Source organism: Myripristis murdjan, chromosome 4 (genome assembly GCF_902150065.1).
Source record: "Myripristis murdjan chromosome 4, fMyrMur1.1, whole genome shotgun sequence".
NCBI lineage: Eukaryota > Metazoa > Chordata > Actinopteri > Holocentriformes > Holocentridae > Myripristis > Myripristis murdjan.
This window is the reverse complement of record NC_043983.1, coordinates 30,821,790-30,839,670: the sequence shown is the minus strand read 5'-3', so window position 1 is coordinate 30,839,670 and position 17,881 is coordinate 30,821,790. Positions and strand designations below refer to the sequence as shown.

At 41.4% G+C, this 17,881-nt stretch overlaps 1 protein-coding gene across 7 annotated transcripts in view; it reads right to left on the bottom strand.

Annotated features, from left to right (window-relative positions):
- Positions 1-17,881, bottom strand: part of nlgn1 (neuroligin 1) — a 324,543-nt gene that overhangs the window by 278,371 nt on the left and 28,291 nt on the right. The window contains exon 3 of one of the 7 annotated variants that reach the window (XM_030049461.1): positions 8,563-8,579. The exons of 5 other annotated variants lie outside the window; for them this stretch is intronic. In XM_030049461.1, the coding sequence (XP_029905321.1) occupies positions 8,563-8,579 (17 nt within the window). Of the gene's footprint in view, positions 1-8,562; positions 8,580-17,325; positions 17,345-17,881 lie in introns of all 7 variants that reach the window. One more of the 7 variants, XM_030049460.1, reaches the window with a different exon arrangement.

Genomic DNA, 17,881 nt, shown 5'->3' with positions numbered 1-17,881 from the left:
GGAGACAAAACTGTCCAGCGAACCACAAAAATGCATTAAAGGCAAACTTCCCACCACCGTTCAGGTAAATAAAAATAATTATTTTGAGCCAAGCCGTGACCTATATATATGTATAGTTTTGTGATTTGTTGGTAGCTGACTGCAGATATGACCACAAACTTATTTTTTATCAGTTTGAGTCGACGATACTGAAATTTGTTGAGCATATTAATTGGCTGCCAAACCATCCTGGGATGAAGCGCCGGTGGGGATGTCGCTGCACAATAAGCAGTGATGTAGTATGTGTGGTATTAATTAACCTTTCCTTAACAAAGCAGTCTCTTGAGATACTGTAGCGTGGTATGTCTTTTACCAGAGAGACTTGACAAAGATGGCAGCAGCTAGTAATTAAAACATATAAATACAGTTCACGGTTATATACAGCACAAAAAAAAAAAAAAAAAAAAAAAAAAAATCAAAGGACAGAAGATGCAGATAACCAGCATCCAGTATGTAACATAAAAGAATGATAATGAACCAGCAAAGTGACAAAAACAGCTGAACTGTTCAAACCTTTTTCAAACCACTTACCCTATTCAATATTTTACCTTATTACCCTATTTTTACTTAACTTAAATCTGTTTGTCACAATGTATGATGATGAATTAAGATGTTATAGTTTTACATTGGGCTAAAATGGGGAGTAATATTTATTAAAATGGCATTAAAAGAGCAATATACTTGTGCAAACATTTTAAAACAGTCCAAAGCAAAGCAATAAAAAGCAATAAAAAAAAAATTCAACCGCCACTGCTGATTGACCACTGGAGCGTCTTGTCATGAAGGTGTCTGTGGGTGTGTGTGCATTTGGAAAAAAGGCTGATCAACATCAAAATGAAATGAAAATCCTCTTTTCAGTGAGACTAAGACAGGCAAGAGACAAACTTCCAATTTCAATTACATTATCATCTGTCTGGGATTTTTTTTGTTTTGTTTTGTTTTGGTGGGAGCGGCTATTTTTAAAATTCATCCAACTAGCAGAGGCAATACACACACACACACACACACACACGCACACACACAAACACACCATCAGAAGTTTGTAATATTGTGCCCTTCTACATCAGTAAATTCAATTAGATCTCTTTCATCAGCCAATTACAGCATGTGAATTCACAGCTGTTACCACGGCTGCAGGCGCCCAGGCAACTGCCTCGGCATCACACACTAGATGATTGAGATACACTTCAAAACACACACACACACACACACACACACACACACACTTACATGCATACATACAAATGTACACATGTGAACACACAGCAGCAAACTGGATTGTGGATTCCACATGTACCTGAACGCTCTTGAGCAATTTATACAGAGGCTACATAAATGTGTGTGTATGGGTAGTCACACATAAATGCCTGAGAGTATGTAGCCACACACACACACACACACACACACACACACACACACAGAGACACACACATAAACACTTACCCAGCTACCAAGTTTCACATTTGGTTTGTAGAGTAGTGGAAAACATTTTTGACTTAATTCATTATTTTCGGCATTTTTTCCTTATTTTTCCCCGTCTTCCTTAATGAGCGTGACAACAGTGCAAACAACCTCCGTCTTAACACGCCGTTTAGTCTCATCTTCAGTGTTAAAATCTTGTTTTTCTCAAATGATGTGAAAGTGGGATGAGATAATCCCACTCGTTTGCAATGCTAATCAGCTTGCCAACCTTCCAGCACAAAATGGGTGCACACCTGTGCCCTCCCAACAGTGTTACCCAGGTAGGCTGTGTAATCTCAAATACATTTCTCCTTCTTCAAATGTGTAAATTATAGACTGAAACCTATCATGGCAAAGTGACTCAGTTCAGGAAACCAATAACTTGCAAAATAATGACTTGACTGTTGGAGGAAAAACAGGATTTTAAGGATGAATATGAGATTAAATGGCTTGTTGAGATGTAAACAGCTAACTATACAGCCAACAGGCTAATTCAACACAGCCACTAACAATAATGTTCGCATGGTAGCGATTGCTAACACTAGTTTCTATTATATGCATTCGTTAGCGTGCAGTTAAGCTGTGTTTACAATATGCATTTTAAGTCTATTGCTTAGCCTGCTGCAGCAAAATGTGTGAATTCATGTTACATTTGTGGGTGAAAATGAGCAAAAATAAAGATAGCAGTGAGAGAGAGCACACATTATTTTAATCTGTAAACGCTACATGCTTGGCTGCGTTGCTTGCACTTGGGTTCATTTATATAAACTCTTATAGGATTAAAGGGAATTCTTGTTCTGAGTATTTTAGCAGCACAAGCAAAAGAGAGAGAAAGAGTCATTTTGATTCTGATCGAAAGAGGCACAGCTATCAGAGGATGTGAACTGGGGAAAAGAGAAGGGGAGCGAAAAATGAAAAAAAGTGTGAGAAAGCTGAGGAACAGGGAGAGGGAGAGGTGTGTGTGTGTGTGTGTGTGTGTGAGAGAGAGAGAGAGACTTGTAGAGAAAAAGGGGGTCATAAGTCAAGCATCTTTCCATCAAACATCTATCCCTCCCTGTTTCTGACGAAATACCATATATGGGCGCAGTGCTTCAGCTCACTACCCTGTCTGCACACACACACACACACACACACACACACCCTGTCCAGACGGCAGAGTTCATATAGTCACACACACAGACATTTCTAGAGACATACAGTTACATAATATTCACTTTCATGACGCATACACATACATACTGTCTCACACACACACACACACACACACACACACACACACACCCATAACTACAGTTCATTTCCTCCATTCATTCCCTCGGGCTTATTTTCATCCAACAAAGAGCTTTCACACTAGGGTGGCCTCTGAAGTCTGGCACCCACAGAGTGTGTGAGGGAATCAACTGTACAACTTAGTGTAAATGTATGTGTGTCTGTGCGTGTGTGTGTGTAACAGATGCTGCCGGCCTCTCGGGGTCCCTGTGCTTTAGCCATGGTTTTGTCCCTGTGGATGGGAGCAGAGACGAGCGTTTCTTCGCCGGCGCCGCGACTCTGACTTGAGTCCTCACACGACCGTCTGGAACCGATGGATTACAGTGCAGCACAATGTCAGGACGTGGCATGGCACCTCTCTCCTGCACCAGCCGCCTCCTCTCAGGGCACCTCATAGGGGTTTTTGTATGAAAAAGCAGCAGCAGCACAAACGCACTGTGGTTATGTGAGAGCTTTATGGAAATCTGAAAGGAAAAGTCCACATGAGGACGCGTAAAGTGTTTGACTGGGCAGTTTGGATATTTGAGAAACTATCTGACAGTAGAGTGATGACGTAAGAGCAAAGCGCCATCTGATCTTCGTGTTTGGCCGTGGAAATACAATGAGATATGGCTCACTTTTTTTCCGAAAATCCAGTTTGAACAGATTTCACCTAACCTACACATTCAAACCCACTTGTTGTCGCTGTATTTCACGACATTGGCGAAGCTTACCAGAGATGTTGCCGATCCAAATTTCTTCCACATACGGCTTTGGGCCAATCCCAATTCACTAGGGATGGGCGATACCACACTTTTAGGATTCGATACGATACCGATACTTTTTCTTGCATTTTCAGCGATACCAATACCGATACCGATAATTTCTTATTGACAATGTTTTTCGTTCAAAATATTATTACATTTAAGACAAATTACATGACAAATACAGACCATTTATACCAGATTTATTATGGTCAATACATAATAAGCTAAAATTAAAATAAATAACATAAATATGAATGAAATAAGTTAAATATGAACAAAAAAATTGCACATTTTCACTTTTCTTGTCAAAAAAAAAAAAGAAAAAAAGACTGATCTGCCATTATTTTCTGTGTGCTTACTTCACTTACTATGTGCCGAGGGGTGTCTCGGCACATAGTAAGTGAAGTAAGCTATCTAAAACAGCTGAAAGTTATGCATGTATCCCCAATTCTTATTTGTTAGTATCGATATTTGTTTAAGGAAATTGATGCCAAATGAGTAGCGTGTGAGTATCGATATATCGATACCACAGGATCGATACGCCCATCCCTACAATTCACCCCTTAACCCTACCACTTGCCCCTACCCCTCCATTTTGCGCGTTCACGCATAGGGGTAGGGATGTCCCAATTCTTGTTGAGGCGGAGGGGGAGGGTGGAGTGTTAGGGCTATATAGCCCTCTAAACGGAGTTTTTTCAGAGGCACACTCCAAAGCGAGTGCTACGAGAAATCTCCCACACTTCTCACATAATTAACACAAAAATCGATAAAGTCAGCGATTGTTTGTTTGACGTTACACCACTACACCAGCTGGGTAGCATGTTGTGTGGCTAACGTCGGGCTAACTACAACAAAACTTGTTTACGGTCCATCATTCATACCTCAGGCTGATCCACCGGCGCTCCCAGGCGTCGAATTAAACAATAAGCCCCGAGAAGCCGTGGGTTACAGTGATTTTACAACGGCTGAGGGGTGTTCTTACATTCTTCCGATTCGCTATTGACAACCGCAAAAAGATGCCAACAGCCCACGCAAGAGAGATTACCACAGCTGAAGACGTCATTTTGAGATTGAGATTTCCCGGCAAAAAAAAAATTGTTGCGTCTGTTTACAACGTCATTGATGACTAATGATGACGTTTCCGGGGATGAAGGGTTGTCCCATTTCATAGGGGAGTATTTCAACCCCTAACCCTTGTAACTTTGTCGCAAGGGCCAAGGGGGCACTCGAAAAAGAGGGGTAGGGATAGGGGTAGGGGGTGTGCTTAATAAGTTCAGCGCAGCTTGCCTTAGTTTAGTTAGTTTCTTCCCTTTTTAGAGAGCGTTGTTCACAATTTCAGCTGTGCATATCAAGACCGCTGCCTACTAGAATTCAAGGACCTTCAAACAGTCGGCTGATATCCCTGTGCTCCATTTTTGAATATGAATTAGCCTGTCACAGTGCAAATATGTAATTTTGCCATCAACCTTCACACAGAAATGGATACCCTTTTTTTTTTATGAGATTTACTGCTATGTATTTATAGCCAGTCTGTTGTAGCACTGTGGGGTTAAAGAGGACGGTGACACCTGGAGGCGGCGATAAATGTGGAGTAAAGACGATGTGAGATGATCAGAAATATGGACTGAAAACATTCGGTGATTACTTGTGAAAATTCTGAGGTCCACATCGTCTGCACTGTTGTTGCTCCACTGCTCCGGCGTTGCTCTGTTGGTGCAAAACATTGTCTGCAACCGGATCTTCCCACATAAAATATCTAATACACAGAACTGATTCTCATGCCCCGTAGTCTCTGAAGCAAATATTGCGCTTGTTTTTTTTCCCAGATCCTCCCAACATTCTCACAATAAATTGGTGTATTTTTCAGATAAAGAAATCAGAATTGTCCTGCTGAGGTTCGACCAACCCCTTCTGTTAGCTGGACCAGAGATAGCACTAGACAAAATAAAAATATGACTATGACCCGTTTAGGACACACAAAGTGTATTAGACTGTTAATACACAATTTCCCTTTGGGGATTAATAAAGTATTTCTGATTCTGATTCGTCTGGTCCGGCTTGTAACGCATCATCCTCCATTACTGTAACATTTTTAACTATGTTCAGATGCAAAAAGGAAGAAAATTTAAATAAATCTGAACTGTTTAATCAATTATAGAAACTCTTAAGTGTTTAAATCCAGTCGACTCTTGCAATACTGGAATTATAATCCATTGATGCTCAATCCTGCTCGACACTCAAGAGTCCTGGATGATACCTTGATTCAACGGGTGGAGTTATTATTCTTTATTTTTCTTTATTATTCTTTATTTGTGCACATGGAGCATGGCACTGTTCTTCCTGGCTGAAATCTCTGTCGTTGTCTTTGCCACTAAGGGGGCTTCACACTCACAAAAGAGATTTTGAATCTTAATGTGTCTTCAACTGGTTAAGTGAAGGTTTAATAAAAAGAAATAATAACGAAGAAATAATTTTTAAAAAATCACACGTCAGTGCGCTGCAGGGGGGAAAAAAACGCTACAGCCGGCAACACAAATGCCGACGACTGCGAGTGTCAGCGGTCACTTGCTGAAACGAGGGGATCTCAAGCCCTCTCTGGACTGCCTTCCTCCTCCTCCTCCTCCTCCTCCTCCCATCCCTTCATCTCCTGTCACCTCTCCGGCTGGCAGGCTGTCCTTCTGAAGGTCTGCTCTGTCGTTAATCTTCATTGCCTCCTCTCTCTCTCTCTCTCTCTCTCTCTCTGTCACACACACAAGCACACACACTGTACACATAGGCGAACACCACGTTAATCGCTCAGTCCTTCCACAGTGCCACGAGGATAATTACTCAAACTTGTCTGATCTTTTCATCATTTTTCTAGAATTCAAAGCAGATTGTCCCTCACTCATTAAAAGGCCACTCGCTGTCCGACATTAAGCAAAGGAACACCTCGAGTATCGGGGGGTGGTATTTTTATTGACCGGACGCTTTTTGCAGCGTGGTGGCACTTAACTGGAGAAAATACAGACTAACTACATATCCATCAGCAGTAGTCATTTCGTTTTGTCTATCTCTGAAATATTCAAAAAAAAATTTCATTTTCAGGAAATGAGGTGAAAAGGTTGCTAACCAGGTGACATGGATTTCACGTGGTCCCAATGCAAATCGACTTGTTCCATCTCATTTTCTTGAATCAAAGTATAATCTTCTCGGCTCTAATGGAGTGATTCTGCTCTTTTTGCCTTGCTCCGGGACGACGGCGCCGCCGGTTTCTCGGAAATTCCTTAAATATGAGGAATTATCTCAGCCCATTAGGCAGTGAATTTCACTTCGCTTGAGAAAAGTGCGGTTTTAAGACTTAATATGCGGCTAAATTGTAAGAATGGGACACTAATGCAGCACGCCGGTTAACCTTATTGGGATTTGCCAAAGAGTTTTTTGGTTTTTTTTTAAATGAATTGCCATTTCCACACAAAAAATGTTAACCACCCTCCACATTTTTCCAATATTATGACAAAAAAAAAAAAACGGAAAGCGGATTGAATTTTGAAACATTAAAGCAGCCCTTTAACAAAGAGTGAAAGTCAGATAATCATGCTTTGTGTATGGCTGAGAGAGCGGTGCGCTTCAAACACAGACCAGGATAAACTGCAGCAGTGTGGTTTGAATAAACGCTGCAGAGCTGTGATGCTTTGCCTCAGAGGACGGGGATGATAACGACAAGATGCTGAAGGAGAGACGGAGTGGAGTTCTTCAATTAGGAGACACAAATGTCGCTCATATTGCTCTGCAGGTGAGCGCGCCGCTCCGTCTTGTAATGTCACACCTTCCTTTTAGGCCGACAGCGCAGCTCGCCTCGCCGGTTCCCCATCCACCGGCCTCCTGACAATCCACTTTCGGCAATTACGCCTCTGTCTGAGCTCCTGGCTGCCTGTGTGCATTTATTTGTGTATAAATTTCCTAACTAAAATGTATTTCCGCTCACATAATTATCTGGATTGGAAACAAAATTTGGATTTCCTTTGCCCAGCTCCAAAGCTGCCCGGGATAATCAGATCTTCAATTTCATCTTAGCTGCATTTACACTGTTTTTTTTTTTTTTTTTTTTTTTTTTAGCTCTGTCAAATTACATTCAGGTTACTCACAAATGTGCTTTAATGACAGGTGGAAAGTGAAGTGAAACAGTGAGAAGAGAGAGGAAGAGAGTAGGATAATGATAATCCCACTCTCTTCCTCTGCTTCCAATAATCCGATTATCTGTCATGTTACACTGTACTGAGGTTGGAAAACTTTATATTCTGCAGCACGGCAGGAGGAGGAAGAGGAAGGGCCTCTGTGTTGTGCTGGAGATTGAAACGGTAATGACAGTGTACACAAACACGCATTGTGTGTCAATACAACACACACACTAGTAGCAAGTAGCACAGACTCCCCTTCAACACATTCACACACACACACACACACACACACACACACACACACATACATGCACAACCAACTTGGTCTGATCAATGATCACCAGCAAGGAAATGACAGCAGTGAATTTCGTTGTGTGTGTGTGTCTGTGTTTGTGTGTGTGTGTGTGTGTTTGTACGCATGGTAGAGGATGCATTTCATCATTTCAAAGCTTCAAGGCAACTTATCAACTTTCAAGGAGCTTAGAAGTCCCCCCACAAAAACGACAATTTGAAAAGAAATGGCATTTCGACTCAACTCTTCCTTACCACCTCAAACACTCGCTCCCTTTCATCCGGCTGACAATCCCTTTTGAAAGCCGAGACAAGGCTTCAGCCAGGTGATGGGCTTTGATATGTTGAAATGTCGGGTAAAAGCATCCTTGAGTTTTACTTCAAGTGACTGAACATCGCAATCTCTCTCCCTCTCGCTCTGTCGCTCGCACGGCTTGTCTCTCCATCATTCTCACTCCCTCTCTCTCTTTCATTTCCCAATGAACATTTCTACATTTTTATGTGCTAAGAGCACTGATATTGGTGTCAAGGTGGGACTGGAGAGCAGAAATAAAACATTCCGACGGGTTATTTCATCGAAACTTTAGTGGGATTACCGGGAGAAATGTGGCTGCTGCAGAAATAGAAATATACCGGTGAAATTTCATTTGACGGAAACAAAAGTATCTCTCTGCACGAGTCACACTGGCTGTCAAAATAATGCTGCGTCATGCTATGCGACAAAGCACGTGAAGAGATGTGTTTTAAAGTTCAAATTTGTTTGGAATAAACCAGAAAAAAGATTTAGGTAGCTAACTTGAGCAGCGATGGCTGAACGGCTGAATAAACAAAGAAAAATAGAAAAGCAGTTAAAAGAAAATGAATCGAAAAAGACGTCACAGTCCCGCCCACGCTGTTTGATTGACAGGTGATCTCTGCAACCACCACAGCAATGAGCACTTAGCATTAAAGATTGGGGGGCAAAATAAAAACGACCTTTGTTTTGCGCTTTTATTTTGAAGTATAAATGCCTATTCCTCGATTATGTCTGTCTGTCCTATGGTGCTTCATGTCTGTAATAGTTATGTTTCTCTCAGATGTTGGTTTATGACAGTTTCTAAGCGATTCTGATGACTCCTCAGACAAAATACCTCTGTTCTCACCAAAATCAGCTTCCCGAGCAAAGACAACTAAAAGCTGCAGCCCTGAAGGTACCAAGAGCTTTCATTTCTGATGAGTCACTCTAAAGGCTTCAATCAATCCTCATTCCAACTACATACAGTTTGTTTTTTCTTTTATTATTATTATTCTTTCTCCAACAAGTGAAAAGCTCCTTATACCAACATGAAAAAAAAAAAAAATCTTTTTCTTCACAAACCATCCCAAAGTCTCTCTCTCCGCTCAGTCTTCATTTCCATTAATCCAATTTCAGCTTTCCTAATTCTTCAAATTCAGGTTCCTATTAAAAGGATTCGCCCCTTTATTCTCCAAACGGCAGCATTAGTCTTCACGCGGGCTTCCTGTTTCCCGGCTCTAACAACCGGCTTCTCTTTAATGGATCCAAATCAGAAGGCTGTGGTTACAACGGCTGATTGATGCTCGAGATTGGCACTTCAGACCGGCAGAGCAGAGCCGAGAAGAAAAGCAGCCACTGTTTGGCAGGCAGGAGCTGCTCGCGAGCCGCTAACGAGGCTTTGTACAGGCATTGTGAGTGAATTATGATCATTATCGTCAGAACATGATATGACATGCCATGATACGCGCCATGTGTTCGAGACGCGCACCTTCCCCGACGACGGAAACGTGGATATCAGTGTCATATCACAGCCGCAGCCGATTCAAGATTTATTACAATGCGTGTCGTTATTGAGTAAAGCGTGGGAAGGTAATTTCTTTTTAACGTCATTATTGCTATAAAAGCTGTGCGGCGCCAAACTCATTTTTCATGCCGCAAATCAGATTGTGGAAACGCCTCCAAACCCGCAAATCAAAATCCGCCCTGTTGCGATGATGTTGTGAAAAGTGGCCGGCATGAAGACGATTCCAACAATGCCATGATATTTGATTTTATTGTTATTATGTTCTGTGTTGTGTGGCAAATTATTGTTACTTTGTCTTCCATCAAAGACCAATTTGTTACACGTATAAACACTAAAAAAATCTTAACAAAGGCATTTATTATAAGTCCAAAGACAAACACTCATTATACTTTAAATTTAAGGGGATATTTTTCATATCAAAATCACATTTGGTTGTGTTGATAGAAACAAGTGGGAATATCTAATCCCAATGGAGGATTTTTTTTTTTTCTGACACACTATAAAAAAATCCATATAGTGAGATTTTTAGCCTCATATTCAGTCTTAAATCTTGTTTTTCTTCACAATCGGTAAAAAAAAAAAAACTGCAAGCATGGGATGAGATAATCCCATTTGTTTCCAACGCTAATCAACTTTTTTTTTTTCTTTTTTTTTAATCCTATTCCATCTTGTTTCAACATATTGACACTGGTTCCCAAAAAATTCCTGGAACAAGTGAAACTCCATTGGAAACAAATGGGATTATCTCATCTACAGAATTTGAACGGAGCAGGATGGAGCATTGATTTGAATGGGAAAGATCATCCTGCCACATTCCAGTGCTGTGACCTCATCCCACAGTCTGATTTTTTTTCCACATGCTTTAAGAAGAACACAAACATTTTTTACACTGAATATGAGACTAAATGAATTGTTTGTTTTTTTTTGCAGTCCATATACATTGTCTTTTTTTTTTTTTTTCAAATATTTCTATCTGCTCCTCACAGCAAATCCAACAACAGTAGGTGTTATAAGTTCCTAAGTTGGTCAAATTCGACTCAAAGAATGAATCCAAAAACTAGTTCAGCAGAAGCTTTTGGTTGGCCTTGAAAAAAAAAACAAAAAAACGATTGAACCAGACAGGAACCATCTGTTCATTTATTTAAACAATCAACATGAAATATAGTTTTTCATTCTACAGCACAGAACAGAGAACATCTTCATCATAAATTTATGTTGCCTTACATGAAAAATCAGGCTACTTCCTCTACAGAGGCCGGTGTGCATTGTTGCCACCCTCCTGTCTAAAAGACCTGACCTGATTTTTTTTTTTTTTTTTGCTCATGTGCTGATGTGCTAAAGGCAGTGGAAGGTCGAATCAAACAAATTCAGCACTCTCACTTCATCCACATGGTGCATCATCAGACTGAATCGCACTGTGCACCTCCCAGTCCCTCCTCCCCCCGCTCCTTCAGTCTGCGTCTCCGTCCACTGTGATGGTGAGCTCTGGGTGCAGCTTTCAGTCAAACTGCACGTCCCTGTTGGGACCGTACGCTGACCGCTGTGTGCTGCAAAACTAACCTCTCATGAGCTACAACACAAGCTGTGTGTGTGCATGTGTGTGTCATGCAATCAATCCACCACACTGTTTTAAAATGCTGCTTTTCTAAGGAAAAAGTGAGAGAAAATATCTGCCAGTGGGATGAGATAATCCCACTTTTTTCCAAAGCTCATCAATTTGTAGGTATAAATAAGTGGAAACAAGGCAGAACAAGACAGAGGGCCCTATTTTGCGCCAGAGTCCCTAAACCCGTTATTTGGGGATTAAGCATTGCGCAAGAGGCATTCCCCCGCAAAAGTTGCTATCTTGCACACCTGCCTTTATCCATAAAACACTTGCGCTACCTGTTATATTATGCATAGGTGTGTTTTGGGCGTTACGCCAGTTAAACCAATCAGTGTGCCAGGTGCCATTGCCTTTAAGGGCAGGCTGCGCTATCCTAAATCCTAAATCCTAAACCCGCGATGGAGAGAGGGAGGTAGATTTTCTCAGGGGCTCAACTGAGGCTAAAGCAAGTTGGCTTTTTATATATATATTATATATTATATTATAGACGAGTTAATTCGGGAGGTGGAGCCACATGTGTCCAAGTGGACATGTCACAAGGTTGTACTGATTGAGTAATATCCCCGGGTCACACCACACACACACAAGAGGCAGAGGTGGAACTATGTGTAAACTAATTTATTGACAAGGTAGACTGGGCAAATAAAATATTAAAAATAAAGATATAGCACAGCTGCTGGCTTATGATAAAACAATAAAACGTGCTGGCGTAAGTGTCCAATTAAAACAGTCTTTCCTCTAAACAGTCTATATGAGTAATATACTCAGTCCATTCCGGCGGCGTCCCGGTATCAGTCCGACCGTGTGCGTGGCGAGGCTCCGTCGGGGCGCGCATTGAAGCCGCCTGGGCGCGCTCTCGTAAAAGCCCAAAGTGCTCCCTAAAGTGTGTGCTCAAGATAGCAATTTTAGGGATAGCGCATAAAACACGCCCACGGACACACCTCCAGGCGCAAATAACGGAGTCGGCATAACGGATAGCGGGTAGCGTGGGCGCAAGATACCGCTTAGGGATAGCGGAAGCTCCTAAATGCACAAGATAGGGCCAAGAGCCTTTATCAGCCCTATTTTTATTATCATTATTATTATTAGTCATGGTAGTAGTAGTAGTAGTAGTAGTAGAAGTATCATTATTATCATTATTATTGTGATTACAGTACCAAGATAAAGACACTTTATTCAAGAAATCTTATTATCTCGTCCCACTGGCAGATTTTGTTGTTTATTTATTCATTTTTAACCAAGTTTGCAGTTGAACTTTTGAAGAAAAAAAAAAAAATAAAATAATAATAATAATAAATAAATAAATAAATAAATAAATAAATAAATAAATAAATAAATAAATAATAATAAAATAAATAATAATAATAATAATAATAATAATAAAATCTCTGAAACAGTATTTACACCTGGGGCTGGGGACACTGTCACAGGTTCAATTTTAATTTTTAAAATGAAAAGTCCAATATCGGTCAAAAACAAGTCATCACTCAATGTTCAATCAAGTAGTGTTACAAGAAATGTGCCACAATGACATGCCCCCCGACCCCCCCACCCCCCCTTCCTGATACAGGTAACCTACTAACTGGCATGTATGAAAACAGAAACCCTACTGTAACAGTTGCATTAATGTTGCATTCCTACATGTTGTGGTGTGTTTTGAATAATTCTCTTTGATGGTGTGTCGTCATGTCCTATATTCGCCGTTATGTTACACTGCGTGAGACTGCCAGTAGCTGTGTTGTACAGGATATGCCCCATCTTCTGTTTTGAGGAGACGGGGAGGAATAATGCATTTCCAGATCTATCCCATGTGACAACATGACAGTCAGCCCGGCCAGGCACTGGGGGAAACATTTCATCACGTCTCCAGCGTCTATCTAGCTTTCTCCCTCCCCCTCCCTCTTCCTTTTGTTCCATTTTTCACCCCTTCTTCCCTCTTTATCACTGCCATTTATTCCGCCAACTTGTGTCTCCTTCTGTCTGCCTTCATTGCCGGCATCAAACAAGCGCATTCAGGCGATTAACATCCTCTGGCGGCCACGTTGGAGGCACCCAGCTCTAGGGCAACAGTGGCTTTGGATAACTAGTGACAGCCCTTAGCGATCACTACTCTGCTGTAAACACTTTTGATTTGCACACTATCAATTCATCTTGGACAGCCAGGGTTACCAACTTAGTTGCATGTTAACAATCGACCCATTCTCACCCCTAAATTGCCAAATACAGCAGCAGTGTCATCTGATACTGATGACAAGGGCAAGGCAGTGTAAAGAACAACAAAGTCCACGAGGGGAGGTGGTCGGGGCGAATGGAGGTCGTGTACGCCACAGGACCGTCACGCATCAGACCCGGGTTTGATTCCCATCTCCATCAAGACCTTTTATGTGTGACGGAGCTCGTGTCCAGTTTCCATTCCCTAACCCTTCCCTAACCTTAACCATGTGGTTTTGTTGTCTAACCCTAACCACGTGACTCTGACACGTATTCTTTATTTTTTATTTATTTAATCTTGTAATCTGTGGATACTGTTGAAAACTGTGAATTTCCTTCAGGATGAATACAGTATTTATCTATCTATCTATCTATCTAAAAGTGAGACAGCCTGATGAATCTCATCCTGGGCGGTCTGCATCGTCCCATGCCGTGTTCAGTTTGGTTGTTTTGTAGAAGCGGAAGTCACATCGGGTCGGTGGCTGCAAGTTTATGGCACAGAAGTTTTGACTCAGCCTGTTTTTGGACCCAAATGAATCCAAATCAAATTCCAGGTCTGCCAAGTTTGATCATGTTTTGTCCGCAACAGCACTGTCATGAGAAAAAGGTGTAATCTGCGGGACAAAAGCCAGCACTCTGTTCAGACTAAGTGCAATGAGCAATACAGGAATCCAATCAGAAGGCGGAATCGATCAAAATAACACCGTGGCAAAAAGACACGGCAATATAAAACACACTAAATAGGCATACATGATTAAAAAAAAATTACTGTATTTGTTTTCATTTATTCTTCTGTTGCTTCAGTTCAATTCATTTGTAAGAACGTTCTTTGTTAAGTTCAAGAAAAAAAAACAATACATCCTGGTTTCTACACACATCGAGGCAGGCGGCTCCTCCCTGTTCGGGTCCATTTTGCTAAACCCACAGTGCCATCTTGCGTGTTTTGACTCCCGTGAGGTTTCAGGAGCAGGGATTTCACCCGTCACTCGTCTCCTCCCAGGTAACGGGTCTTGTCATTTGCAGCCTCCCTGCGTTCAGGTGTGCGGTGTGTGCAGCACAAACACCGCAAGACGCAAGATTGCTGGAAAAATTGTTGTGCAATTTGAGCAGTTGAGCGATTTGGGGGATTTCTGTTGCCGCGCGGTACGAGCGAGCGGCAGGCTGACTCTTCTCCGGCTGCAGCTCAGAGCGTGGCGGAGCCGAGACGAGGGCTCAAGACACAACACAACACTTTCCTATGTCACACTAACCTACATTGGGAAATGAACATTTACTTTTAACTTTACTGGATTGACCCACATTCACACCACAACAATCTTTTTCAAGCTGTCTCTCTTTTTTTTTCCCCAACCCAGTTCTATTTTTAGCTGTTATTTTCACACAGCCAATTCTCCAGTGGACGCCTGTGATGGAGACAGTCGTGGCTGGATATTTGTGACATTACTGCATTACTACAGGCCTTTTCACAGGACATTTGCTTAAACCTTGGGCTATCCTTAGCCTCATGCTAAGGATAACCCCGGGGCTGACTTATCCTCCGTTAGCACAAGTATTCACTAACCCTGGGCAACATGTTAGCCCTGAGTTAACAATTTGTGCTTACTGCTGCCCCTGCCATTAGCCCCGAGTGACACCGCCTGCAGTCTGCGCTGTGTTTTGGGGAAACTCTGGGGTCACATGGGGTCGCTGCCCAGACTCAGGGCCAGAGTCAGCGGGGCAAGAGCCACAGTGTGAATACTTGCTTAGCCTCTTTATATGGTATGGCATGGTGGAGTTTTTTTGCCATATTTTAGCTTAAAATAAATGCAAACTTGGTCATTTTTGTAGAAACCAAACAAGTAAAAATCCTTAGCAATTTATTTGAAAGCAAAATCTATAAAAAAAAAAAAATAAATGAATAAATAAATAAATAAAAGGATTGCAGTCACTTTGAGTGTGTAATAAGATCATGAGCCTTTGCTCCAGTCTGTCCCTGGAAATTTGGTGTTTTTACATGAATGAGTTATAAGTTTTGATGGTAAAACCTCAGCACTACCATCCGTGCTTAATGCTCAGTGAACTGATGCTTCCACTCTCCTTTCACCTCTCTCTCTCTCTCTCGCTCTCTCTCTCTCTCTCCAAACCTCGCTTGCCCTGCTCTCTTGCCGCGTCCCTCTGCTCTCTGCATGCTTAGAAATTCTCCCATTTTATTGATGTGGTGCATTAGATGGTGAAGCATCTAATCTCTGAGCACACTGGGGAAAAAGGGAGAGAGGGGCAGCACATGGGAAGAGCCAGCAGCACACACACACACACACACACACACACACACACACACACACAATCGCATCAGTAAAAAAAAAAAATGCTAGGAAAGCTAGTAAACTAAGTTTTCTCTGCACAAAAAAATCCATCTATCTGCTTGCAAATATAATATAATAGAAATTTCACACATCTACAAAACTGCTTTAAAGAAATTTCCAAATGCACAGACATACAAAGGCTTTTTTTGTTGTTTGTTGTTGAAAATTTGAAATGCGGTAAATGGTATTCGATATATGGACCAAGCGGTGGCTTCGGGTTGACCCGACGCCGCCGTCGATAAGTTTGACTACGAGGCGAAATCAACTCCCGGTCTCCCTCCGACTCCAACTCTGGGGCCAACTACAGAAGCAGATAAATATCCTCTTTCTGAGCGAGCCGGTCTGAAGAAACGGAGAAGAAAAGGCAGGGAAAGTTAGAATAATGATGAGAGAAAGGGATTAAAAAAAACAAAAAAAAAACGAGAAAAAAAATTCTTCGGGAAGTGTGTCATTGGTGTGTCGGCTCAACAGAGTTACGGGCCGTCTAATTGGGAGGAGAGGAAGCGAAGGAGAGAGAGAGAAAATAGATAGGTTGAGAGACACTGTGCCTGCCATGCATGCACTTACGTTCAGTTTTGTATGCTTGCTCGGGCTTTTAACCCAACCTTAGCATGTGTGTAAAGCTCAAGGGACCCGGCAGAGAGCGAGGTACATCTGACACACGTGGGATGTAGCGCACACACACACACACACACAATCCCACACAGGCGTACCATCTAGAAAATGTGCTGTGGGGGAAGAGAGGAAAAGCTAACATTTCACACTCCGCGGCTAGAGCGCAGGAAGTGAAGCGCAACACACACACACTCACACTGCAAGAATATATTAACCCATTTAAGCCCACCGGCAACTATAGTTGCCGAAGTCTATGCCTGTCATTTTCTACTCAAAATAAAAAATCTATATGTTACTCATATAGTTTTCTTCAATTATATGATAGTAGACAACTTAGACAAAGGTTTTAAGAAAAAAAAATAAGTTTGCAAGTGCTTCCTGTCAAATGACATCATCGAGTTCCTGCCCCTTCCTCCCGAGAACATGGCGGCAGCAAACCCTCCCAGAAAGAGCTCATTTTCTTTAAATTATGATGTTTTCAACCCTGATATGTATATATGTATTTAATCATACAAGTCTCTTGAATAAGCCAAAAAAAGAATTTTGTATCTGGGATGAATAGTTTTTTGTTTATGGTCAAATTTGTGCAAGCGGCAACTATAGTTGCCGGTGGGCACATAGCTTGTAACTACCATGGGAAAACACTGTTTGCAATATTGCTCATGAATTGCTTATTTTAAATTGTAGAATGATGTACAATGGCTCATTTTAATCCTCTTAGATTACCTTTTCTAACTATATAAGGACACTGGTGTTCAAAAGCCACATGTCCCTAGATTTTGACACATTTACACACCTCATCTTGCTCGCTGCTAACATAATCGATCCTACTTTGCTTTAGTATTGAACTGAGGCAAAAAAAAAGACTGTTGTTCAATTGGAGATGCTTTTCCCTTCATACACAAGTACTAAGCCCAACCAATGCCTCCACCCCCCGACCCAATCCCCCCATTTGGTAGCTAACACACACACACACACACTCTCCCCAGGACCTATCCCCAGTCCCCTCCAATCTCCTCCTCTGCTAAATGTTAGCACTTTTCATATAATAATCAGGTACAAAATGAATAATCATGTATATATTCATGGATGACATAAGAGGAAAATCAGTTTTTAGAAGTTTTGGGTCATGTTTGAAAAATGAAAAGTCCATACTGTTTTAACATGAACTACAATTCATAATGTTTATATTTTATACGATGTTTTATTTCACATGCACTTTATCATTTCTAACTTTATAAGTGCTTTTTAAACTTGTTATGGACTTTTAAAAAATGTTAATGACCCTTTATGAAATTCTTGTAATTGGTTTACATTTGCTGCAATTGGTGCTTTGATGTAT